The sequence below is a fragment of the Coregonus clupeaformis genome, chromosome 40, assembly GCF_020615455.1.
Source record: "Coregonus clupeaformis isolate EN_2021a chromosome 40, ASM2061545v1, whole genome shotgun sequence".
In the NCBI taxonomy this organism is placed as follows: Eukaryota; Metazoa; Chordata; class Actinopteri; order Salmoniformes; family Salmonidae; genus Coregonus; species Coregonus clupeaformis.
Genome location: NC_059231.1, coordinates 28608721 through 28634685, shown reverse-complemented (window position 1 = coordinate 28634685; position 25965 = coordinate 28608721). Strand labels below are relative to the sequence as shown.

Below are 25965 nucleotides of genomic sequence, written 5' to 3'. Positions count from 1 at the left end.
CAATGAACATCTGAATGATTCAGAGGAGAACTGGGTGAAAGTGTTGTGGTCAGATGAGAACAAAATGGGGCTCTTTGGCATCAACTCAACTCGCAGTGTTTGGAGGAGGAGGAATGCTGCCTATGACCCCAAGAACACCATCCCCACCGTCAAACATGGAGGTGGAAACATTATGCTTTGGGGGTTTTTTTCTGCTAAGGGGACAGGACAACTTCACTGCATCAAAGGGACGATGGACGGGGCCATGTACCGTCAAATCTTGGGTGAGAACCTCCTTCCCTCAGCCAGGGCATTGAAAATGGGTCGTGGTTGGGTATTCCAGCATGACAATGACCCAAAACACAGGGCCAAGGCAACAAAGGAGTAGCTCAAGAAGAAGCACATTAAGGTCCTGGAGTGGCCTAGCCAGTCTCCAGACCTTAATCCCATAGAAAATCTGTGGAGGGAGCAGAAGGTTCGAGTTGCCAAACGTCAGCCTCGAAACCTTAATGACTTGGAGAAGATCTGCAAAGAGGAGTGGGACAAAATCCCTCCTGAGATGTGTTCAAGCCTGGTGGCCAACTACAAGAAACGTCTGACCTCTGTGATTGCCAACAAGGGTTTTGTCACCAAGTACTAAGTCATGTTTTGCAGAGGGGTCAAATACTTATTTCCGTCATTAAAATGCAAATCAATTTATAACATTTTTGACATGAGTTTTTCTGGATTTTTTTGTTGTTATTCTGTATCTCACTGTTCAAATTAACCTACCATTAAAATTATAGACTGATCATTTCTTCGTCAATGGGCAAACGTACAAAATCAGCAGGGTATCAAATACTTTTTTCCCTCACTGTATATGAATGCTTTTTGTTATTCAAATATAAATTACCAAAGTTTCCAGTAACTTTGGAAATTACTAGGTTTGCAACTCTAGTCAGTCAGAATTGTTTTAATTTGCTGTTGATCTCAGTGAGGAAGAAATAATTTCCATATAAAGTAGAAGGTACAGAATTATGTTTTGCAAAGGTTAAACTTGAAAGAAGTCTAGCAGATATAAATGCCCTACTTTTCAGTTCAATATATTGCCTCTCATCACAAAACAACAAAAACTATATTTGTGGCTCTCTTGCTTATACTACTCTAATGCCCCTGAAACAGTTATGTTCTAATGAACACAAATCAGACTCAGAATGTGGTGTTTGCTTACCTTCTAATGGCTTGGGCAGGAAGTGAGCAGCTGGTTTTGTTTTCTTCACTCGATTCCCCTTCATGGCTTGGCCCTCTTTGTTGAGCCCCAGGAACCAAGCCCTCCCTGACTCCTGTTGCCTGTACAGCATCGACGAGTAGATCACATAATAGTTCTCAAACACAGACTCTTTGAACTTACATTCCGCCGTAAAGAGTTCCTGCAAAGACAGAAGACAGGTTAAGTATCATATCTATGTGGCAGAGCCATGGCTAACTGGTAACGGTCCCCGCTCTCAACACATCAGTGTCCGGGTTCAATTCCAGAGTTTACCCAGCAAACCAAAATTGGTTCTGTGAAAGTTGCCAGAACATTCGTTAGGTTGCGACAAATGTTCTTATAACACAAAAACTGTCCAGTTGTGCTGATGATTATACAATGTTTGTATAAAACATTTGCCTGATGTTGCAAGAACGTTCCCAGAACACATTTAGTCTGTTCCTTACCTGGAAACCTAATGAGGATGTTTGGGGAATGTTCTGCTGTGGTTGTTACAGATGTGCACACCATTTTAGTGAATGTTAGGAGAACATTCCAAGGATATTTAGTTTAAAACATTTTCTGAAAATAAAAACATTTATTTCAAAAACATTATTTGAATGCTTTTGTGATGTTATCCTAATGTTAGGTAAAACCCTAACTAGAACTTTAATGGGAATCTTAGCTAATGTTCTGGGATTGTTCCCGGTTTGCTGGGTACACTTCCAACTTTCTCTCCGCTCCACACCTGTATCCCCCCTTGTAATTTCTAATCTGTACAATAAAGCATTAAAAAATCAAGTTCTTAAAAACATGATGTATCTTGTTCTTATAAGAAATATAATTTATGTTCCATTTGGGTTTCGAGGCATAGGTAAAGGTAACACCCTATTCCCCATTTAGTTTGCTACACCTATGTGGTTCACTATCACATATGGCTCTGGGAAAAGAAGTGCACTAGGTATTAAAATATAATTTGAGAGACACAGCCTTTGTGCAATTACCAAGAAACAATTAAACACATGCGAAAAAGCGACATGATCCCATTCATTATTCATGTTTGAACATCTAGCCATATCCAGAGGTCACAAAGACAAATCTCACATTTGTTTCATGCTAGCAGTGTACATATTAATGTTACGGAAGGCATAGAAAGTGCCTACCCAGGTAAAGTGTCACCCATATTTCCACATGTCCTGAAGAGTACAAGTGCTGCAGTGCCCTGAGCTAAATCAGCTAAATCTACCAGCAGACAGTCTAACTCGCTACAGTGATGTCTGATAAGTGTGGTGGTGGCAAAATGACACACATGCTTTCTCCTTCACCTTACCCTTAACTTCAGGTGTTCAGGGGTTTAGCATGTTCCACCTGAATACACCTGTTGCAAAGCTTTGACCTAATCACCCCAAAACCAGCACAGTCCATGCTATTCTTCATGACACCACTAGAAAGTGTAACAAAAGTAGTTTGAATAACCTTGCCTAAAACCTGAAGACTTGTGCTAGCTCCTAGACCAAATGCCTAGATGCCTCAATTCGTTACACTAGCTAGATTATATGTGTGTGTATGTTGTGCTAGCAAACACCCGGGAAAGAGTCATGAAAATACCCTCATTACATCTGTAATACTTTGCGCAAACAACCTTTTAGCTAATCCAAAGACCTCACCATCCTTCACACACACCTTTTTTTCCAATGACAAATGAACACTGGAGCACCAAATCTCTCTCCGCTTTACCCCCATTCATCTCCTTAAGCTGAAGAGAACATGAGGGTAATAAAGAGCTTTCCCGCAATGTCCGCCCCACATGTCTAAAAATAAAGTGTTTTCACTGGGGTGTATTATTAAATGCCTGGTCAGGCTCTGAGGAGTTCACTTAAGGCCTATTCAGTACACCACCACAAAGGACCTGTTTGAATAATTCCAAAATGTATCCTTCCTTCCTTCCTCCCTCCATTCCTTAGAGTATATTGATCGCTGACATGACTACATAGGTCAATGTAAGAGATCCCACTACTTAGCTTACACCTATCCAGTCATGTGAGATCAGCAAATTATCTGAACGAGTCTGAGCCACAAAAAGGATTAGTAAATTACCGCCAATGGGTCCACATATCTCCTTCCAATGGCTGTTAACAATGGGTTATTAGGGGTTTTGTACCTTATGTTATGTTTATAGCTCTCCCAGCTTAACCCTGGGGATTATTTATGGGGTGAGCGTGTAGTTCCGACGAAGCGCCCCATCACCGAGTAATAGCAGGTTATTAGCGCTGTGTTAAATTACTCTTGTCAGGGCTTAACAACCAGTCAGGAGGAGGGTTGGGGGGGTGGGGGGTGTGTGTGGAACGACTAAGTGACACTTTGGGGGACTTATTAATGACTGGCTCAATCAGATGAAATTGCATTAGCTAAGGCAGGCACAGGCTGGCAGCTGTATTTGGAGAGCTTCTCAGTCTCCTTAATTGAACACTGAGAGGGATTCCGTTGACTGCATACAGACCAGAAGAACTTAACCGGCTCAGTTGGTTAGCGAGAGCTGCTAGTAGCGCTAATGTTGTGGGGGTTCAAAAACGGAAATTCCCCTCAAAAGAATATCTGCTTTATAAGTTAATACATACTACACCTATCCACTGCACTCCTGAGTGGCGCAGTGATCTAAGGCACTGCATCGCAGTGCTAACTGTGCCACTAGAGATCCTGGTTCGAATCCAGGCTCTGTCGCAGCCGGCCGGGAGACTCATGGGCGGCGCACAATTGGCCCAGGGTAGGGGAGGGAATGGCCGGCAGGGATGTAGTTGATAGAGCATGGCGTTTGCAACGCCAGGGTTGTGGGTTCGATTCCCACGGGGGGCCAGTATAAAAATATATATAAAACAAATAAAAAATAAAGAATTAAATAAAATGTATAATAAAAACAAATTAATAACAAAAAATTATACAAAAAATGTATTCACTAACTGTAAGTCGCTCTGGATAAGAGCGTCTGCTAAATGACTAAAATGTAAATGTACTATTTTGCACTAAAGGTTAGGTCTACAGCCATTGAAAAGCAAGTGTTTTAATAATGCATAATAACTAAATTACAACAATTAGGTCGAAAATCAAACGCTACCAAACTGTTTTTGAGGGAAAAGACAGAGCAAGCCAAGGGTGGACTTGTGTTGTATATCCCTTGTGTCGCGATTGTAACACTGAGGAATCGACTTAAGACTCATAGGCTGTGTTTACAATGCCACCCTACACTGTAAAAACTAATTTAGCCTTTTAGTTGAAAAATAGTCAATTCAACTGAAATTGCTGAGATAACATAATTTTTTCATGGAGTCAACTAGTAAGAAAATGTTGAGAAGTTGACTCAATGAGTAATGTTGCCCAGTGAATTCAACAATACATGTTGACTCAACTTGAATGAAATCTCTGAATGTCTCACGAATGAATGCTAGAAACTACCGGTATGTGGGCTTCAATTTTGAAATGTTTGTTTCTCGAGTTCCCTGTGGTTCAATTCGGCGGTCATCTAAGCATGAATTTAAGCATTGGGTGAGTACATCACCATTACCACACTTTCAGTCGGTACTAGAAACAGTTTCCATCAATATATGATTTTACAAGCACTAGCTATCTAGCTAACTGTGTCTTTTGAATTGCTAAGGCTAGCCAACTACCCACTGGGCACAAACTGCTTATGTAATACAGTAAATAGCCTTAACTTTAGGCTATCTTACAAACTAATGTAACATTCAACCTTAAAATGAGTAACACATTGAGGTTACTGTAACTATAAATGTCTTCTTATGTAATCATATAAAGTGTGCATGTTCAAGATAACATGCAATCGTCGCACCTATGCTGTAATAATCTGTGCAGAATCTCAAACGGCATTGACAATTTAACGATGGCATGCAGTCACGAACGAGGCTAGTCAAAACATGGGTCGGGACCGGACAGTAAACTCACAGCCAGTAGCTTTTGAATGAATTTTGGCGTTTGATTTCAAGTTCTGTGTTCCTTCGCGGTCTGACATTGAAAGCTAGTGCTGCAGCACTGCAGTCAGCACAGCATTGTGTGCCACACATCAGAGTTTCTGCAGCCCAAACAGCAGTGTGTGTGTCTTGCCAATCATATTGACGCAAATGGAATCACACAGTGCATTAACAGAGAGCGAAGTGCTTTTTCTCTGGATGGGCTTTCCTCTGTTTTTATGCTAGTTAGAAAACCTGAAAACGCATCGCCTCAACAAATCTTCAAGCAAATCATTAGAGAAAGGCACTACACATTATTTCTGCTATAAACACGGTCTGATATGCTCCCAATATGGGATGCAAAGGAGACGATTTTCTGTCTAAATGTGCTAAAAACTATGTAAACCATATTCCATGGCCGTCTCAGTCAGATGTCAACCCAACTGAGCACTTATGGGAGATTATTTTATAATTTATGCCAAGGTGCATTGAAGCTGTTCTGGCTTGTGGTGGCCCAACGCCCTATTGAGACACTTTATGTTGGTTTTTCCTTTATTTTGGCAGAGCTAGAACAGTGTTTGTCAGACCATGAGACATCCCTAAAATCGGTCTCCTCACAAAATCATCTGCCTACACACTAATATGACCACTCTGTGGAAAGGTGAGATTCTCACAAACACAATTCATCTGAAGGTCCCCCAGTACCAGTTGAAAACATTAATGGAAGTATATACACTGTGCAACATTTTTAATTTTTTTTATATCTCTCAGATATACTGTAGGACAGACACTTCAGAACAAACTTCCTTTTGATTTTTTTGGAGGGGGACTCTGTTGTTTAATGCATTTGTATGGACTAATAGCAGCAAGGCAAAAAATAATTGGATCAAATATTTTTTGATACTTCAAGGGTTCTTAAAATTCCAAATCAAATAGCAAAACGATCCTGGGTATGACCTTCTAAAAACAATTCCATATAGCTTAGTAGAACCCCCCTCCCCTCCCCTGGCTTAGACAGGGCTTAGACTCTTATGGGTTAAATGGTCCAGGGCACATTTCGTTAGCATTTTGGCATGTTATTCCAGATTTAGAACATTAAACATTTATAAAGCAAACATTATCCATTAGGTCTAGCACAGTAAATACTTAAATTATTTAAGCATAAGTTGCTGAAGAGTGATTACAATATCTTTTCAGGGACAGTGCACATTAATCAACATTTCAGTAAAAGTGCCGGTTTTAGCCAGCCAGCTAATTTTCAACCGCAGTCCCTGGTCAGGTTATTAGAAACAATTACAATAATAATAATAATAATAATAATAATAATACAGAGAAACAATGAGCAGTGAGCACATGCAGAGCAACATATAACAAGCAAAACGTAGCACGCAGACAGAGCAATAGCACAAAAAGCAACAAAACAAAATACATAAAAGCAACAAAGTGTTTCCACACCTCACAAGCTACAGACAACAGATAACATGGAAAGCGGCAATACACAGACTATCAAATGCTTGTCCTCTCCACTTAGTAATTTTTCAAAACAACTTGACTGGCTTTGTTAGCACAACAACAAAAACTCCATTGATGGACAATGATTGGACTAAAAGTATCAGATTCACTCAACAAGTTAATAAATCCAAATTTGTCAGTTCCACTTTGTGACAACGTTGGCCGTTACCTCGTGCACATAAAAAGGTTTCTTGAAGTCAGGAACAGTTTTACTCAAATGGAGAATTTAATAGAATAAATAGAATAAATAGATAAATACAACGAAGGTTAAAATCAGGCCATGAGCTAAAAGGCTAAAACAAGGTAAGAGCATAAGATCTAGCAAACATGCTCTCCTCTATCCTTGCTTTCAACTATTCATACTGCCTATCTCCTACAAACACATATACACCTGTATTCAATCAACTCAAATTGGTGGGCGGGGCTACAATTCTCTCATTAGCCAATTCTGATTCAACACACACATCCCTCACACAGATATAATTGCACACTTAATTGTAGCAGATTAAATGGTGGAATAACAGTTTGACTATGGCAGGATATAAAAAAATTACTGAAAAAGCCCTTTAACAAATAAACATTAACACATTCACACACACAATGGCGCATGTGCCGTCATCCTCACACACTTACTTTACTAGGTTGAAGTAACTTTACATTAAGTTTCCTCAACACAAAATCCCGATTGGACTTTTTAGACTTGACATAGAATTTTAAGGCAGCCAGGTTACAAACTTTTTTAAGTTGACAAAAATTTTTTTTTACAGTGTAAGAAGCCAATTCAGATTTTTCCCCCCTATGTTTTGTATTTAGTCATTTAGCAGACACTTATCCAGAGCGACTTACAGTTAGTGCATTCATCTTAAGATAGCTAGGTGAGAACCACATAGCACAGTAGTAGTAAAGTTCATTTTTCCTCAATAAAGAAGTTATCAGCAAAATCTATGCTAGTAGGAAAAGACAAGTGCAAGGTTCTTTATAGTACTTTTTTGGGGGGGAGGGGGATAAGACAGATGTCTTATTCAAGATGCACTTTGAAGAGGTCTGGTTTCAGATGTTTTCGGGAGATGGGCAGGGACTCTGCTTTCCTATCAGGGGGACAGCTGGTTCCACCAGGACAGAGAAGAGCTTTGACTGGGTTGAGCAGGAGCTGAACTCCTGGAGGGATGGGACGGCCAAGAGACCAGAGGTGGTTTGGTTGGGATGTAGAATTTGAGCATAGCATGAAAGTAGGGAGGGGCAGTTCCCCTTGCTGCTCCGTAGGCAAGCACCATGGTCTTGTAGAGGATGCGAACTACGACTGGAAGCCATGGAGTGTACGGAGGAGAAGGGTGAGATGGGAGAACTTGGACACCAGACGGGCTGCGGCATGCTGGTTAAGTTGCAGGGGTTTGATGGCACAAGTGGGGAGCCGAGCCAACCGAGAGTTGCAGTAGTCCAGACGGGATATGACGAGTACCTGGATTAGGACCTGCGGCGCTTCCTGTGTGAGGAAAGGTCGTACTCTACGGATGTTGTAGAGCATGAATCTGCAGGAGCGAGTCACTGTTTTGATGTTTGCAGAGGGCACGCCAAGGTTCTTTGCACTATGTTAGGGGGACACCGTGGAGTTGTCAACTATGTTGGAGAGGTCTTGGAGCGGGCAGGCCTTTCCCGGGAGGAAGAGCAGCTCTGTCTTGTCGAGGTTGAGCTTGAGGTGGTGGGCCGACATCCAAGCTGAGATATCTGCCAGGCACGCAGAGATGCCTGTCGCCACCTGGGTGTCAGAAGGGGGAATGTGAAATGTAGTTGAGTGTCATCTGCATAGCAATGATAGGAGAGACCATGAGAGGATATGATGGAGCCGAGTGACTTGGTGTATGGAGAAAAGAGGAGAGGGCCTAGAATCGAGCCCTGGGGGACACCAGTAGTGAGAGCATGTGGTGTAGACACAGATCCTCTCCATGCCACCTGGTAGGAGCGAACTGCCAGGTAGGATGCAATCCAGGAGTGTGCAGAGCCTGAGACGACCAGCCCTGAGAGGGTGGCGAGGAGGATCTCATGGTTCACGGTGTTGAAGGCAGCGGATAGATCTAGGAGGATGAGAACAGAGACAGAAGTAGAGAAGGTAGAGAAGATGGAGTGGAAGGATGATAGGTACTCCGGAAGTTTCGTTTTCCTCCATTTTCCCATCAGATGCCCGCAGCCCTGTTCTGTGAGCTCGCAGTGAGTCACTCAGCCACAGAGCAGGAGGGGAGTTGCCGAGCTGGCTGGGAGGAAAGGGGATAATGGGAGTCAAAGGTGGCAGAAAGGGAGGAGAGTATGGTCGAAGAGGCAGTCAGGGGACAGGAGGATTTAGCAGAAGGGAGAGATGATAGGATAGAAGAGGACAGAGTAGTGGGAGAGAGCGAAGATTGCGACGGCGCATGACCATCTGCGTAGGGGCTGAATGGGTAGGATTGGAGGAAAGAGGGAGAAAAAAAGAAACAAATTAGTGATCAGAGACCTGGAGGTGGTTTGCAAGTGAGATTAGTAGGCGAACAGCCTCTAGTAAAGCTGAGGTCAAGTGTATTGCCTGCCTTGTGAGTGGGAGGGGACTGGGAAAGGGTGAGGTCAAAAGAGACAAGGAGGGGAAAGAAAGAGGTGGAAAGAAATGAGTCAAAGTCAGGTGTCCGGAGGTTAAAGCCGCCCAGTACTAATGACTGGTGAACCACTGTCGGGAAATGAGCTTATCAAGGTGTCAAGCTCATTGAGGAACTCTTAGGCCATCTGGTGGGCGATGGATGACAACAATGTTAAGCTTGAGTGAACAAGTGACAGTAGCTATGTTTCCATTACTTTGTCCAGGGATTTTTTGTCGACATTTAGAAAGTTCTAATAGAAATTAGACACGACAATTGCCTGCCACAGTGCATTTCCCGAGTGGCGCAGTGGTCTAAGGCACTGCATCGCAGTGTTAGCTGTGCCACTAGAGATCCTGGTTCGAATCCAGGCTCTGTCGTAGCCGGCTGCGACCAGGAGACCCATGGGGCAGCGCACAATTGGCCCAGCGTCGTCCAGGGTAGGGGAGGGAATGGCCGGCAGGGATGTAGCTCAGTTGGTAGAGCATGGCATTTGCAACGCCAGGGTTGTGGGTTTGATTCCCACGGGGGGCCAGTATGAAAAAAATATTTGCACTCACTAACTGTAAGTCACTCTGGATAAGAGCATCTGCTAAATGACTAAAATGTAAAAAAATAAATCCATTGAACTTCCATTGGCCATAATGACATTGCACCAGCAAAAATTTAAAAAACAACAACAACTAGAATGTCGAATAAAAATGATGTGGTTGAAGTGTTTCCATAATCCTATTAGGCGAATTGCGCATTAATAAAGTGGTGGCACCCTGTATGCCCTGCCCACCTATCTTTCATGTATCAGGTAGCCCGCAAAAGCCTAGATGGATAGAATGCAAGAATTGACTAATATTTGCCATGTTCTAATAATTCTCATGTGCTTACTTATCGCCATGGTGTAACTTGCACACAAGCAGGCCTAGATGATCTGAAACAATTTGATGGTGAAACTTCAAATTGCAATTTGAAGCAATTCAGGCATTCTTGAAAGTCAAGATAATCCTTGTCCTGCAAAGACAAATATTTTTTATTGTTGAATAAATAGATTTTGCAAGATGTTTGTATTTAGAATTAAATGTGGAGTGGAGCTTTATAGTTGATAACATCACGTGCCCCCTGTACCTTCAAAATTATTTGGCAATCATAATTCATTTGAACAACACAATTTCCATCATCTTTTGTAGCAATAAAGAAAGTTTGACAAAAGAAAAATCCACCCTTGAACGGATAAAAATTTATTCGATCCTTAGAAAATGTCTCCTACATCTGCAGTTTCCATTACACATGTCCCAATGTTTTGCGACATTGCTTTTGTCGAATAAACCTGGGTCATTGGAAACCTGGCTAGCAACAGCATGGAATTAAAACGAGGAGATGGACAGGTGAGAGAGGGGGAAAAGAGAAAATCTCTATTTAGGAGAAATTAGTAGCCCTGTGCCACCACCGCGACGACCAGATGCTCTCAGACTATGAGAGAACACAGTCAGATGACGAGAGAGCAGCTGGAATAGCAGTGTTCTCTGGGGTAATAAATATACCCGTCAGGGCTAAAAAGTTTAGGGACTTTAGGGTGATTGGCAGTTCCAAAAGGCTGCCGGAGAATAGGAATTCCACATGTTTTGTGTGTAGGGTACACTAGATTCAAAGGGTTGCAGCCACGGGGTGGGGAGCATCTGTAAAACCTACAGGGAGAGGAGCAAACAGGGATAGAAATCACACACATACTTGACAAAGCTACAAAAGAGCAAAATGAGAATCTGAAAATAACTAGGTAAGATACTCAAGTGAAAGAGTGGTGTGAAGCCTTCCTCAAATAACTCCCCAGAACAACTCGGCAGACCGTCTTAGTTTTGGGCGACAAGACCGCCACTTACAGCTACCTCTGAAAAACTAGGGGCGACTGAAGTACCTACACTAGCAGAGGTGAATGACACACCTTTTAGCACAGATTGATGATTGCCTATCAGAGGTGAATAAAAATACCCCATCCAATAGACACACCCACCAGTTATCAGAAAGCTGTCACAAATTGACCTGAAACCAGTCCAAGTCAGTGGCCGTGTCCGAATACTCACACTAGCGTACTACATACCTAAACTGCATACTATTTACTCATCGTCGCATACTATTTAGCACGTACCGTTTAGTAAAAAGTATGCAGTATGCCACGGCTGCAACGCAGTAGCGGCTCCTGATTGGCTGAATACGTGGGGTGTGGCCGAGCGCGGGTGGATTTTTCCAAATTCAACAGACATGCATCGCATTAACCAGCCTGATAATAGCTCATTTCCAATTTGATTAATTTCTCTAAACTCTTAATAAAATAGGAATGGAGTTCTAGGCCTACTCAGGCTGGTTATAAGCAGACTATCACATTCAACCTATACTGTAGTAGACCATATAGCCCATCTATTCTATTTCAAAAGGACTGAAGACAGAAACAAATACATTAGTTCCATTTCAACATAGTTATTAGTGAAACCAAAGTGCTGTAACATCTATAAATTAAATCACATAGCCTAGTACATACACCAAAACTTTTCAAATGTTCAAATCAAAAGGCTATTGCACAGAAAAACGTGGACAGTCAAGTGCATCACAAATTCAGAGCTGTTGAACAGCAACATAATAAACTAAAGCACTGATCTTTGGGAATGAGATCAGAATGCCTGCTAAGGCTTGATCCATAAATTAAATAGTTAAATAGGTAGCCTACAAAACTAAAATAATCCATATGTTCAAATCAAAAGGCCTGATTAACATGACATCAATAACGCAGCCACATCCGAGTCCCCAGTGCAGACACATTCAGAAATCAAAAGATGGTTATTTTGTTTAAAAGCTCTGACGAAGGGCAAGAGAATAAGAAACACTTTTCAGTGAGAAAACAGAAATCCACTTTGGGTTAAAAATAAACAAAAAAATACTTCTGTTTTCAAAGATGTAGCCTACGATGCAATACTCGTGATCATTTTAAAGAGAACAAAAACTACCTAGCCTACATTTGAACACAACTGCAGAAGCTTCGGGCATCTTCCCAATTAAGTAGCTTCATTTTGTTGTTTGGCTACTTGAAGAGAACTAGGGCCTATCACAATGCAATGTGGAAAAGTGTGCATCGAATTCTACTAGATGAAGAGCCAAAATTAGTATTACATCCTGGCATTTAAACCATACTCGATTCTCCTAAATGTAGCATACTATTAAACATTATATTTTCGCATACTGAGAATGCGTCATGCGTGATTGCGTTGTTTCCCGCTATTCGTTGATTTCGGTAGTGCATCCCTTTATCTAATTGATCAGCTGTTGTCAAAGCTGAAATGAGTATGACATTTGAAGTATACTTGATTTTCTAAATATCGCATACATTTCACAGGAACTGCCCAATGTTTTTTTCAGACTGTCCACACTCAGTTTTACATGTGACCCATATCAGATTTGCACATTCACACTGACGTAACCTTTAAAGTAGCCACTGCTGAGTCCGCAACAACCGGATGTTCCGGTTTTCAGGGGAAATGGAAAGAGACTTCAACGCCAACTTAACTCCTCCTCCACATTTACCTGATTGGTTGAAAAGTGCAGAAGAGAACCTCCCCTGACAGTTTTTTTTCTTCTCATCAAGACCAGTATGTTGGGGATCTAGTTTCAGGTGTTTCTTTTTTACGCCTGCTACGTTAGGTTACCTTTAAAGTAGCACATAGATGCAATGCTCATTTCCTGTTACTTTTCCTTTACATTTTTGGGTGGTTATTGTGGTAATGGCAGGTCATGTGCAATAAAAACACTTGATGATGCCTGAAAAATGCTAGAATCAGCACCATGACTTACATTTTACATTTTAGTCATTTAGCAGACGCTCTTATCCAGAGCGACTTACAGTTAGTGAGTGTATACATTATTGTTTAATTTTTTCATACTGGCCCCCCGTGGGAATCGAACCCACAACCCTGGCATTGCAAACGCCATGCTCTACCAACTGAGCTACATCCCTGCCAGCCATTCCCTCCCCTACCCTGAACGACGCTGGGCCAATTGTGCGCCGCCCCATGGGTCTCCCAGTCGCGGCCGGCTACGACAGAGCCTGGATTCGAACCAGGATCTCTAGTGGCACAGCTAACACTGCGATGTAGTGCCGTAGACCACTGCGCCAATCGGGATTTGTGCCACAAATGCTAAAACATTAGTATTTGGAAACAGTGCCAAGGAAACAAAACCAAAGCATGGATTGCTTTCATACCTTGTCCATAGACTGCTTACAGGGTAAGGAAACCAATGTGTCATTTTGTAAGTTGGGTGAACTATCCCTTCAAGAGATTATGATCCAAGAAATCGGAGCTCGGAGGCATATTTAATATGAAAAAAAAATGCAATACTCTCTGAACTACACGAGGCAAAAGACTGCGTGTCAGCAGTCTCCTTCCAAAGGACTGCTTATCATGTGCAAGATGTCAGAGAGGCAGGGCCTGTCTCTTCCCGTCTCCAGGGGTATAGGGGGAAAGCACTGTCTTTAACACTCTGTACTGTACTGACAGGACTCAGGACAGGTGGGCTACACAGCTTATGAAAAATATAATGGATTGAGGTAGAAGTTAATTGGAGTGAGTATTGATTAAGGCCATATCTCTGAAGATCAGCACTATAGCGTGATTTATATTTAAAGGCAATGTTGCCTGTATTTGTGGAGACTGCATTCATGGTAAACGCTGCATTTATCAGCTCAATCGGAAATTACCTTTGAATTTCAATCACGCTATTGTGCTCATCTTCCGCGATACGGATTTAATCTAGCCCTTAATTTTTGTTTAGTCTGGTTAATTGTTGAGAATGAACAGTCTTTTACAATACTGACCACTTTGCAGTAGTGGGAGTAAAAGCTCCATGGCTTCATCCTATGCAACCAAAGGACAAATCCACAGTGTCAAATAACATTCATACCTATAAGAGGTGGGATATCAATCGGAAGGAGCATACCAGTATATATCTATATTAGCACCACAATATGAGAGTGCCATACCACACAACAAAACAACAGATCTGAATGCAAGAGGAAGCAGTGACTTTTGACTGTGCCATTCAATCAATAAGCACATCTGCAACAGGTGTTTCACCTGCTCAACTGGCTTCAAGGGTCTCTTTTGGGACCAGATGCCATGCTATCCTCAAAACATGTCTTCTAAAACTGTGATAAAACATTGCTTTCAGAGCCAAACTCTGTCTCAGAGCCGAATACAAAGCCTAACAGATTTTTACCTTCACGGTTCCATGAGTCACTTCAATTAGGTAATTAATTACACATCTTCCTCGTCAGGTGAGGCTTGCTGCTGGTTGACTGGCCGCTGTAATCAGTGAGATCGCTTGTGCGGCAGGCCATGTTGAGCCGAGCGCTGATTACTTACACTGTACGATTCTCCAACCGCCCGAGAGCAGCTGAACAAAGTGAGTGACTTGGGGTGGGAAAAGGAGAAGGTTTCTTGAATGCAAATACTTTCATAAAACTAGGTTCCCAGATTTTTGAGTGACTTGCGGAGAGCGGGGGGAGAGGTTTCTTGGGTACAAACACTGTCAGTCACCGATAATCATAGTGGTTTGAAGATGACTCCGAGGCAGTCAAACGTGTGGCGCTGATTGCATCTACAGCTTCAATAGAGCTTTTTAATGCTTCTCTGTTGTCTTCCGCTCATCACAGTCAGTTTTTTGGGATGATTGTATTGGGAAAGTGAACAAAGCCAAACAGACATATGTCCTCTTTTCTGTTTTTAAAACATGTTCATTAAATTCATGAGGGGATGCTTAAAAATCACAGTCTGAAACTAAGCCATTGTAGCTCAGTTGGTAGAGCATGGCGCTTGCAACGCCAGGGTTGTGGGTTTGTTTCCCACGGGGGGCCAGTATGAAATAAATAATTTTAAAAAATAAGGAAGGAACTCACTAACTGAAAGTCGCTCTGGATAAGAGCGTCTGCTAAATGACTAAAATGTAATTGTCACTCTCCTCTGTTTACCTAATTTATGATGCCTTGTTTGAATCTTGCATAGAAAATATTGATGTCCACTTCAGGTGGCCATAAAATAGTGTTCATAAATATAAAACGTTGGTGGTCAAATTGCTTCGGAGAAGACTGACAAATTCAGAAATTAAGTTGAGGATAGAGACATAGAAATATGGCAATATATAATTTAATTGTTGTGGTATTTAATACACCAGTCAAGGTGTTGGCATGCACATCCATCTTGTTTTTCAGGTGAAGAGGTGTGCATGGCACGCCCTAGCAGTTTATTGCTTTCAGTGTGTGTGTGTGTCTGGTGAGTTGGTCGATATGTGAGGGCGTAATGGAAAGCTCTATTTAATTTCCACTCCACAACCTGTAAATGAGCCGTGAGGTGATGAGTGTGTGTCAGGGGCTGTCTTGGCTTTGATCCGCAGCTTGCAAACTTTATTAAGGAGAGACAACCTCTGGTCCACTCTGTTAGCTCCTGCCGCTCTTTTTTTCTTATGTTTTCTCTTTTTGGGGGGGCAGATCATGTCCCATACCTTTGCACTCGGTTGCTATGGCAACAGAGAAGGGGGTGCTCCGGAATAGTGATAAGCTCTTAAAGAAAAGGACCGGTGGTGGTCATTCCCTATAGCAATGTAAATAGGAACATGAGGGACAGATTTGCATATATATATTTTTTAAATGAATTGGCAGTAATTGCATCAAACGTTTCCTGTGATCATGAGTCAACATATGACATATTCCCTTTCAAAGCATTAAAGATACAAATTATGGTTTGATGCATTTCAAAATTCATTTCAAGATAGGTGGGCTGTTGCAGTTTTATTTAGGCAGCCAATGATGGCACAGATGAAAAATGTGCTATTAATTATCTAAGGCCAATTAACAGTTCAAATACAGTTTGGCTAGTATTCTACAACTTCAGCAGGGAAAATACATTTACTTGGCAGGGCACACTGTATAATGCTAGCTGTTGCTGGAGAGCCACCTGAATTTGAGATTATGTTTGGAAAGAGAAGGGTGACATTGGCAGAGAGTTATGAGGTCGGGGCACACCCATCTACACCCGTGGCAAATCGAATCATTTCTGAGGCACACAACGGTTGATTTTCTCCCCTCTCAATCCCCCTGCCTGCCTCTCCACATCAGTGGCTCCCCGGCACCCTGATTCGCAGCGCTTTAAATGGGCAGCCATAATTGACCTTGGCCACAGACAGAGAGAAGGCCAGCACCGCTCAGACCAACATAATCACTCCACTCACCACAGAATGAATGAGAGAGAGAGTGAAAGGGGGGAGAAAGAGGGGGGAGAAAGAGTGAAAGAGAAAGGGGGAGATATACAGAGGGAAAGAGAGAAACAGAAAGAGAAATAAGCATGAAGAAAAAGAGGGAGACTTTTAACTAAAAACCAAGGGAAAGAGAAAATGAGAGAAAAAATATACACAGTGCTTGCTGCTCTGTTTGCAGATGCCTGTCCAGAAGTATAAACTTTGAAAAAAGGGTTCCAAAAGGGTTCTTCGGCTGTCCCCATACAGTAGGAGAACCAAATCAAATTGTATTTGTCACATGCTTCGTAAACAACTGGTGTAGACTAACAGTGAAATGCTTACTTACGGTTCCTTCCAACAATGCAGAGAGAAAAAGAGAAAGGTAATACAAAAAATAACCAGAGGAATAAATACACAATGAGTAATGATAACTTAGCTACAGTGCGTTCAGAAAGTATGACAAGCATACTGACAAGCATACCCATAACATGATGCAGCCAGCACCATGCTTGAAAATATGACGAGTGGTACTCAGTAATGTGTTTACAGTGTTGGATTTGCCCCAAACATAAAGTTAATTTCTTTGCCACATTTTGTTATGTTACAAAATGGAATTAAAATGGATTTGATTATAATTTATTTGTCAACGATCTACACAAAATACTCTGTCATGTCAAAGTGGAAGAATGTTTAAAAAAATGTGAATTTAAATATTTTTATTAATAAATATATACACATATATAAAAATGAATATCTTGATTAGATAAGTATTCAACCCCCTGAGTCAATAGAATCCCCTTTGGCAGTGATTACAGCTGTGAGTCTTTCTGGGTAAGTTTCTGAGAGCTTTGCACACCTGGATTGTACAATATTTGCACATTATTCTTTTAAAAATTATTCAAGCTCTGTCAAGTTGGTTGTTGATCATTGCTAGACAACCATTTTCAAGTATTGTCATAGCTTTTCATGCCAATTTAAGTCAAAACTGTAACTAGGCCACTAAGGAACATTCAATATCATATTGGTAAGCAACTCCAGTGTATATTTGGCCTTGTGTTTTAGGTTATTGTCCTGCTGAATGGTCCTCCTGAGTGGCGCAGTGGTCTAAGGCACTGCATCGCAGTGCTAGCTGTGCCACTAGAGATCCTGGTTCGAATCCAGGCTCTGTCGCAGCCGGCCTCGACCGGGAGACTCATGGGCAGCGCACAATTGGCCTAGCGTTGTCCAGGGTAGGGGAGGGAATGGCCGGCAGGGATGTAGCTCAGTTGATAGAGCATGGCGTTTGCAACGCCAGGGTTGTGGGTTCGATTCCCACGGGGGACCAGTATGAAAAAAAATAAAAAAAATATGTATTCACTAACTGTAAGTCGCTCTGGATAAGAGCGTCTGCTAAATGACTTAAATGTGAATTTGTTTCCCAAGCAGACTGAACCAGGTTTTCCTCTAGGATTTTGCATGTGCTTAGCTCTATTCTAATTATTTTTATCCCAAAAACTCCCTAGTCCTTGTCGATGACAAGCATACCACCACCATGCTTGGAAATATGACGAGTGGTACTCAGTAATGTGTTAACAGTGTTGGATTTGCCCCAAACATAAAGTTCATTTCTTTGCCACATTTTTTGTAGTTTTACTTTAGTGCTTTATTGCAATTTTTTCTGTACAAGCTTCCATCTTTTCACTCATTTAGGTTAGTATTGTGGAGTAACTACAATGTTGTTGATCCATTCTCCATTTTCTCCTATCACTGCCATTAAACTCTGTAACTATTTTAAAGGCATCATTGGTCTCATTGTGAAATTCCTGAGAGGTTTCCTTCCTCTCCGACAACTGAGTTAGGAAGGATGCCTGTATCTTTGTAGTAACTGGGTGTATTGATACACCATCCAAAGTGTAATGAATAACTTCACCATGTTCAAGGGAATATTCAATGTCTGCTTTCTTTCTTTACCCATCAACCAATAGGTGCCCTTCTTTGCGTGGCATTGGAAAACCTTCCTGGTCTTTGTGGTTGAATCTGTGTTTGAAATTCACTGCTTGACTGAGGGACCTTAAATATACAGTGGGGGAAAAAAAGTATTTAGTCAGCCACCAATTGTGCAAGTTCTCCCACTTAAAAAGATGAGAGAGGCCTGTAATTTTCATCATAGGTACACGTCAACTATGACAGACAAAATGAGAAAACAAAATCCAGAAAATCACATTGTAGGATTTTTTATGAATTTATTTGCAAATTATGGTGGAAAATAAGTATTTGGTCAATAACAAAAGTTTCTCAATACTTTGTTATATACCCTTTGTTGGCAATGACACAGGTCAAACGTTTTCTGTAAGTCTTCACAAGGTTTTCACACACTGTTGCTGGTATTTTGGCCCATTCCTCCATGCAGATCTCCTCTAGAGCAGTGATGTTTTGGGGCTGTCGCTGGGCAACACGGACTTTCAACTCCCTCCAAAGATTTTCTATGGGGTTGAGATCTGGAGACTGGCTAGGTCACTCCAGGACCTTGAAATGCTTCTTACGAAGCCACTCCTTCGTTGCCCGGGCGGTGTGTTTGGGATCATTGTCATGCTGAAAGACCCAGCCACGTTTCATCTTCAATGCCCTTGCTGATGGAAGGAGGTTTTCACTCAAAATCTCACGATACATGGCCCCATTCATTCTTTCCTTTACACGGATCAGTCGTCCTGGTCCCTTTGCAGATAAACAGCCCCAAAGCATGATGTTTCCACCCCCATGCTTCACAGTAGGTATGGTGTTCTTTGGATGCAACTCAGCATTCTTTGTCCTCCAAACACGACGAGTTGAGTTTTTACCAAAAAGTTATATTTTGGTTTCATCTGACCATATGACATTCTCCCAATCCTCTTCTGGATCATCCAAATGCACTCTAGCAAACTTCAGACGGGCCTTGACATGTACTGGCTTAAGCAGGGGGACACGTCTGGCACTGCAGGATTTGAGTCCCTGGCGGCGTAGTGTGTTACTGATGGTAGGCTTTGTTACTTTGGTCCCAGCTCTCTGCAGGTCATTCACTAGGTCCCCCCGTGTGGTTCTGGGATTTTTGCTCACCGTTCTTGTGATCATTTTGACCCCACGGGGTGAGATCTTGCGTGGAGCCCCAGATCGAGGGAGATTATCAGTGGCCTTGTATGTCTTCCATTTCCTAATAATGTCTCCCACAGTTGATTTCTTCAAACCAAGCTGCTTACCTATTGCTGATTCAGTTTTCCCAGCCTGGTGCAGGTCTACAATTTTGTTTCTGGTGTCCTTTGACAGCTCTTTGGTCTTGGCCATAGTGGAGTTTGGAGTGTGACTGTTTGAGGTTGTGGACAGGTGTCTTTTATACTGATAACAAGTTCAAACAGGTGCCATTAATACAGGTAACGAGTGGAGGACAGAGGAGCCTCTTAAAGAAGAAGTTACAGGTCTGTGAGAGCCAGAAATCTTGCTTGTTTGTTGGTGACCAAATACTTAATTTCCACCATAATTTGCAAATAAATTCATTAAAAATCCTACAATGTGATTTTCTGGATTTTTTTTCTCAATTTGTCTGTCATAGTTGACGTGTACCTATGATGAAAATTACAGGCCTCTCTCATATTTTTAAGTGGGAGAACTTGCACAATTGGTGGCTGACTAAATACTTTTTTCCCCACTGTAATTGTATGTGTGGGGTACAGAAGTTAGGTAGTCATTAAACAATCATGTTAAACACTATTATTGCACACATAGTGAGTCCATGCAACTTATTATGTGGCTTGTTAAGCACATTTTACTCCTGAATGTACACTACATAGGCTTGCCATAAAAAAGGGTTGAATACTTACTGACTCAAGACATTTCAGCTTTTCATTTTTAATTAATTTGTAAAAAATTCTTAAAACATAATTCCACTTTGACATTATGTGGTATTGTGTGTAGGCCAGTGACACACAATCTCAATTTAATCCATTTTAAATTCAGGCTGTAACACAACAAAATGTGGAAAAAGTCAAGGGGTGTGAATACTTTCTGAACGCACTGTATATACACGTGGTACCAGTACCGAGTTGACGTGCAGGGGTACAATGTCATTGTGGTAGATACTGTATGTACATATAGGTAGGGTTAAAGTGACTAGGCAACAGGATACATAATAAACAGTAGCAGCAGCGTATGTGAGTCAAAAGAGTTTGTGCAAAAAGGGTCAATGCAGATAGTCCAGGCAGCTATTTGGTTAACTATTTAGCAATCTTATGGCTTGGGGGTAGAAGCTGTTCAGGGTATTCTTGGTTCCAGACTTGGTGCATTGGTACCACTTGCCGTGCGGTAGCAGAGAGAACAGTCCATGACTGTTTTGGTTCCAGGTAGAACCCTTCATGGGTTCCATGTAGAACCCTCTGTAGAACCCTACATGGAAACCAAAAGGGTTCTACCTGCAACCAAAAAGGGTTCTTCAAAGGGTTTTCTTATGGGGACAGCTGAAGACCCCTTTAAGGTTCTAGATAGCACCTTTTTTCTAAGAGTGTAGAGTGAGTGTAGGTGAGAGGGGGCCGGTGGAAGGAGAGGACCAGCATTAATATGCAGAGCGTTCGTTCACTACCACCGAGAGAGAGGAAACTAAGAAATTGTTTATTAATGCTGCCGGCATAAAGCCTATTAATCCATGGAAAAATGTCATCCTCCAAAAAGCTGAGCTGCATTCGCAAAGCCAACCTGTTCTCATACGTATAAAAGTAATGTCAACGGTGGGTGCAGACGAAGGGGTTTCAGTGAACCCGACTGATTACCAAGGAGGAGAGGAGATGGAGCGTAAATGCAAAGAGACACCAGCGAATGAATTGATATGAGGGCAAGGATATGTGAAGACTGTATGAAAATGATAGGTATTAATGAAATGTATACTGTATGTATAGAACGAGAGAGAATGTGTGTGTGCGTGCGTGCATGATTGTGTGTGTTCATTCCAGAGCATGTGAGCGGAGTTGAGCTCTTGGAAATCCCGCTCATCACTCATGGAGCGGTGCGCAAGCTCCAGTGCTCCATGTCATTTCCAACTGCTCTGCTAAAAACCGTCTCTGCGCTCACAGAAAAAGAAATTGCCGCTACAAATTCGCTCCATTCATTAAAATCACTATTTAACCAATACCCATATATTTTTGTAACTACCTAGACCTACCACTTGGTTTTGAATTGGATTTGAATGCAAAGTATTTGAATAAATACGAAAAGGTGAATTTCAAATAGGCTACATGTCATATTAAACAGCATATAAACACTCAAATAGGTCAGGAGCCAGACAGGGTACATAAGAAGGAACGAAAATGAATTATTTAGGCTATATTATTTCAATTATTTCAAGGCTATAGCCTCCAAATAAATAAATTGTGAAGCATTTGCGAGTGCGACACAATAGGCTGGTAGGTACATAAAGTGCCTAGCATTTAAACAACATTTTATTCAATCATTATAGTCTTTAAATTGTGCATATAGGCTGTGATTTACTTAGAATTAAATACAAATTGAACTAAAAATGACTTATTAGTGACTTTGAATTCATTGTTAGAATTCATTTTTAGAAACACGAGTTTGGCCAATCTGTGGCTTCAGGCTCATGCGATGGTAACTGGAGAGCAGGCCAGAAGCAGAGAATATCCTCTCTACACTTGCAGAGCCTCTGGGGATGCGAAACACCCTTTTGGCCACTCTTGCCAGGCTGGGCAGAGATGCAAAGTAGTTTTTAAAAAATTCTATAAGTAGGCCTACAGGTTTTTAGGCAAAATAACCCAATCAAAACGGAACGGTCCTTGAACGTGGGAATATGGGCCAAAATCAATTATAGCCTATTGTATAGATAATAGAACAAAAATGAACAACACGTGTAAGTAATCTGATTTTTAGTTTATAAATACTTTGCTACAATGACACACTTAGTTATCTACCCACCTCGTTCCTTTCTTTTAGCATATGCACGTAGTAAGTACACCATCATGCTTTCGGGATACGTGTCTTTTCAGATTCCACAATGATTCTTTAGTTGTGGACACTACATAACCACACTCCCTTTCTTGCTCTTGGTCCTCATCTTTGTAAGTCACCTTGATTTAGCACCTGTGTGTTTTATCAGTTTCTTTATGAAAATATTTAGCGAACTCCATGACAGTAGCTAAAGCAAGGGGCTATAGCAGCGCACAAGTAGACTACAAATGCATGCTGGGCCAGGCATGACCTGAGCTTGTGAAGTGAGGGCTATTGGAGCCCTACTGGAGTGAAATTGGAGCGGGTGAGAAGGCTGACGCCTTTGGGAATCTCGCTCCGCGCTCACATACTCTGGTTCGAGCATGTGATAGCGGACTAGCATCTCCAATTTGGGTTAGAAACAGGATGGAAAGATAAAAAAAACAAAAAGTTTGATTATGTTTACTCAGGCATTATCCGTTGCTAATGTAAGAACAACACTTGTAAATGTTTTGGAGATTTTCAGTTATGCAGTTAGTTAACTCAAATTGCTATTTGGTGTTGGAGGTTTTTATGACGCAAATAATTAAAGGGGCAGCGCATTCAATAACGTGATATTTAAGTTTTTGTGTAAGAGCTGTTTAAAAAAATGCCTGGAATTTCAGCTTGTTTCATGTCGTTTTAGTCCGCCACATAATGTCACACGCCAATCTGATTATAATAGACCAATGACCGTTCATCTGAAATTGGTACGCCCGGTGAAATTGGTACTTCTCATACCACTTTCAGACATATGGAATGTGGCACACAGCGCCTCGGCTACGGCATGTTTGTTTGTCTGAAAGGGTACACTACGGCTTTCTAAATGCCGCCACCAAACCTTCTCTGGAGATAGTTCCACTAGCTGGATTCCCAACTTAGGGAAATAGTGTATGCTCGCCGCGTTTCCCAAACTAGGGGTCCCATGTGGGGTCGCCTGATTTGAAAATGGGGTCGCGACTGAATCTCTGAATAAAATAAAAATTAGTTCATACAACTGCGGTTAAGCGAGGAACCTCCGATCTGTTTTTCTACTGCAAATGTCGCTCTAACTTTTGAACGGTTGGAGCTATAAGCTACTATGACCCCATTCCTGAAAACTAAGACTCTCAGGAAAACAAATCTGTTTCCCTTTACGATGCTCACAAGCCTCGCAGGACTCGTTAGAACAGAGTGGACAGGACTAGGCATAATCAGACTGGGGGGAAAAGCGGCAAATCATTTAAAGCAATAATTATGTTTTTTCTACACAGAAGAGCATACACAATTATTGCCTGGTGATCTTACTGATACCTTTCTGAATCATTTCAGTCACTTCAAACAATACTTTAAATACTGTCAAAGTACTGTCAGACTGATTTGTAATAGACTGTCATAGCTCCAAATAAAAAGTAAACATTGGTTTTTGATTAGGTTCCCAAAAACTATTTTTATGTCAGTGTAATTGTGTGTGTGCAATAAGTGTGTAATACTGCAATTTTTCCACCTTCCCTGTCAGGGGATGAAATTATAGTTGAGTAGCTCTGTATAGTAATGTCAGTGTTCGAGAGAATTGGTGATTACAGTGTAAATAAAACCACTACCTTTATTATAACCTTTGCTTATTATTTATCTTTTTATTATGTTATGTAAATAACTGCCAAGATAATTTATGAAGAATGACAACAACCTTTAATTGAAGTCTGGTTTCTTTATGTACATTCAACAACAGACAACATTCCAAAATGTAATTCAAGAGTGTTTACTCAGAAAAATTGACTGAAGATTATAACATGGGCCTCTGCGTCTCAGAGACATAACACAGTAAACTGTGTTAGGTCTCTGAGACGCAGAGGCCTATAGTCTGCCCTGTAGTTAATCATGGCGTTCTGCTATGAATAGATGTCGAGACAGACGGGATATAGTCCAGGATGGTCCACCATGCAAACAGGCTGTTCTGGGACCTGTCTGCATCTTCTGGTGACCTATTGAAAACAGTACAACAATGATATAGCAAATTAAGATGCACAATGTATTTTGATGACAAAACAAAGTAGCCTACACACCTGTGTAAGTTTCCTCGCTTTCAGGGACCGACTCCAGCTCCAAATGATAGGTTGAATAACGTGCCTTTGTTGTTGTTTTTTTGAAGGGGTAAAGGGGTGGGCTCTAGATCATCCTATCAGCCAATCAGGGCTGTTTATGTAAATATCTTCACATTTGTATGCTAACGCCCACAAGATCAGACTGAGCATTTCAATGGCCAAAGGAGGCTCAGGGAAATACAAATATACAGTGGGGGAAAAAAGTATTTAGTCAGCCACCAATTGTGCAAGTTCTCCCACTTAAAAAGATGAGAGAGGCCTGTAATTTTCATAATAGGTACACGTCAACTATGACAGACAAATTGAGAAAAAGAATTCCAGAAAATCACATTGTAGGATTTTTAATGAATTTATTTGCAAATTATGGTGGAAAATAAGTATTTGGTCACCTACAAACAAGCAAGATTTCTGGCTCTCACAGACCTGTAACTTCTTCTTTAAGAGGCTCCTCTGTCCTCCACTCATTACCTGTATTAATGGCACCTGTTTGAACTTGTTATCAGTATAAAAGACACCTGTCCACAACCTCAAACAGTCACACTCCAAACTCCACTATGGCCAATACCAAAGAGCTGTCAAAGTACACCAGAAACAAAATTGTAGACCTGCACCAGGCTGGGAAGACTGAATCTGCAATAGGTAAGCAGCTTGGTTTGAAGAAATCAACTGTGGGAGCAATTATTAGGAAATGGAAGACATACAAGACCACTGATAATCTCCCTCGATCTGGGGCTCCACGCAAGATCTCACCCGTGGGGTCAAAATGATCACAAGAATGGTGAGCAAAAATCCCAGAACCACACGGGGGGACCTAGTGAATGACCTGCAGAGAGCTGGGACCAAAGTAACAAAGCCTACCATCAGTAACACACTACGCCGCCAGGGACTCAAATCCTGCAGTGCCAGACGTGTCCCCCTGCTTAAGCCAGTACATGTCCAGGCCCGTCTGAAGTTTGCTAGAGTTCATTTGGATGATCCAGAAGAGGATTGGGAGAATGTCATATGGTCAGATGAAACCAAAATATAACTTTTTGGTAAAAACTCAACTCGTCGTGTTTGGAGGACAAAGAATGCTGAGTTGCATCCAAAGAACACCATACCTACTGTGAAGCATGGGGGTGGAAACATCATGCTTTGGGGCTGTTTTTCTGCAAAGGGATCAGGACGACTGATCCGTGTAAAGGAAAGAATGAATGGGTCCATGTATCGTGAGATTTTGAGTGAAAACCTCCTTCCATCAGCAAGGGCATTGAAGATGAAACGTGGCTGGGTATTTCAGCATGACAATGATCCCAAACACACCGCCCGGGCAACGAAGGAGTGGCTTCGTAAGAAGCATTTCAAGGTCCTGGAGT

The 25965-nt window shown here is 41.6% G+C and overlaps 1 protein-coding gene across 2 annotated transcripts in view; it reads right to left on the bottom strand.

Moving 5' to 3' along the window:
• The window catches only part of fgf14 (fibroblast growth factor 14), a 332041-nt gene that overhangs the window by 4926 nt on the left and 301150 nt on the right, over window positions 1-25965 (bottom strand). For both annotated transcript variants that reach the window (XM_041863599.2, XM_041863607.2), the window contains exon 4: window positions 1190-1388. In XM_041863599.2, coding sequence (XP_041719533.1) covers window positions 1190-1388 — 199 coding nt within the window. The remainder of the gene's footprint in view (window positions 1-1189; window positions 1389-25965) is intronic.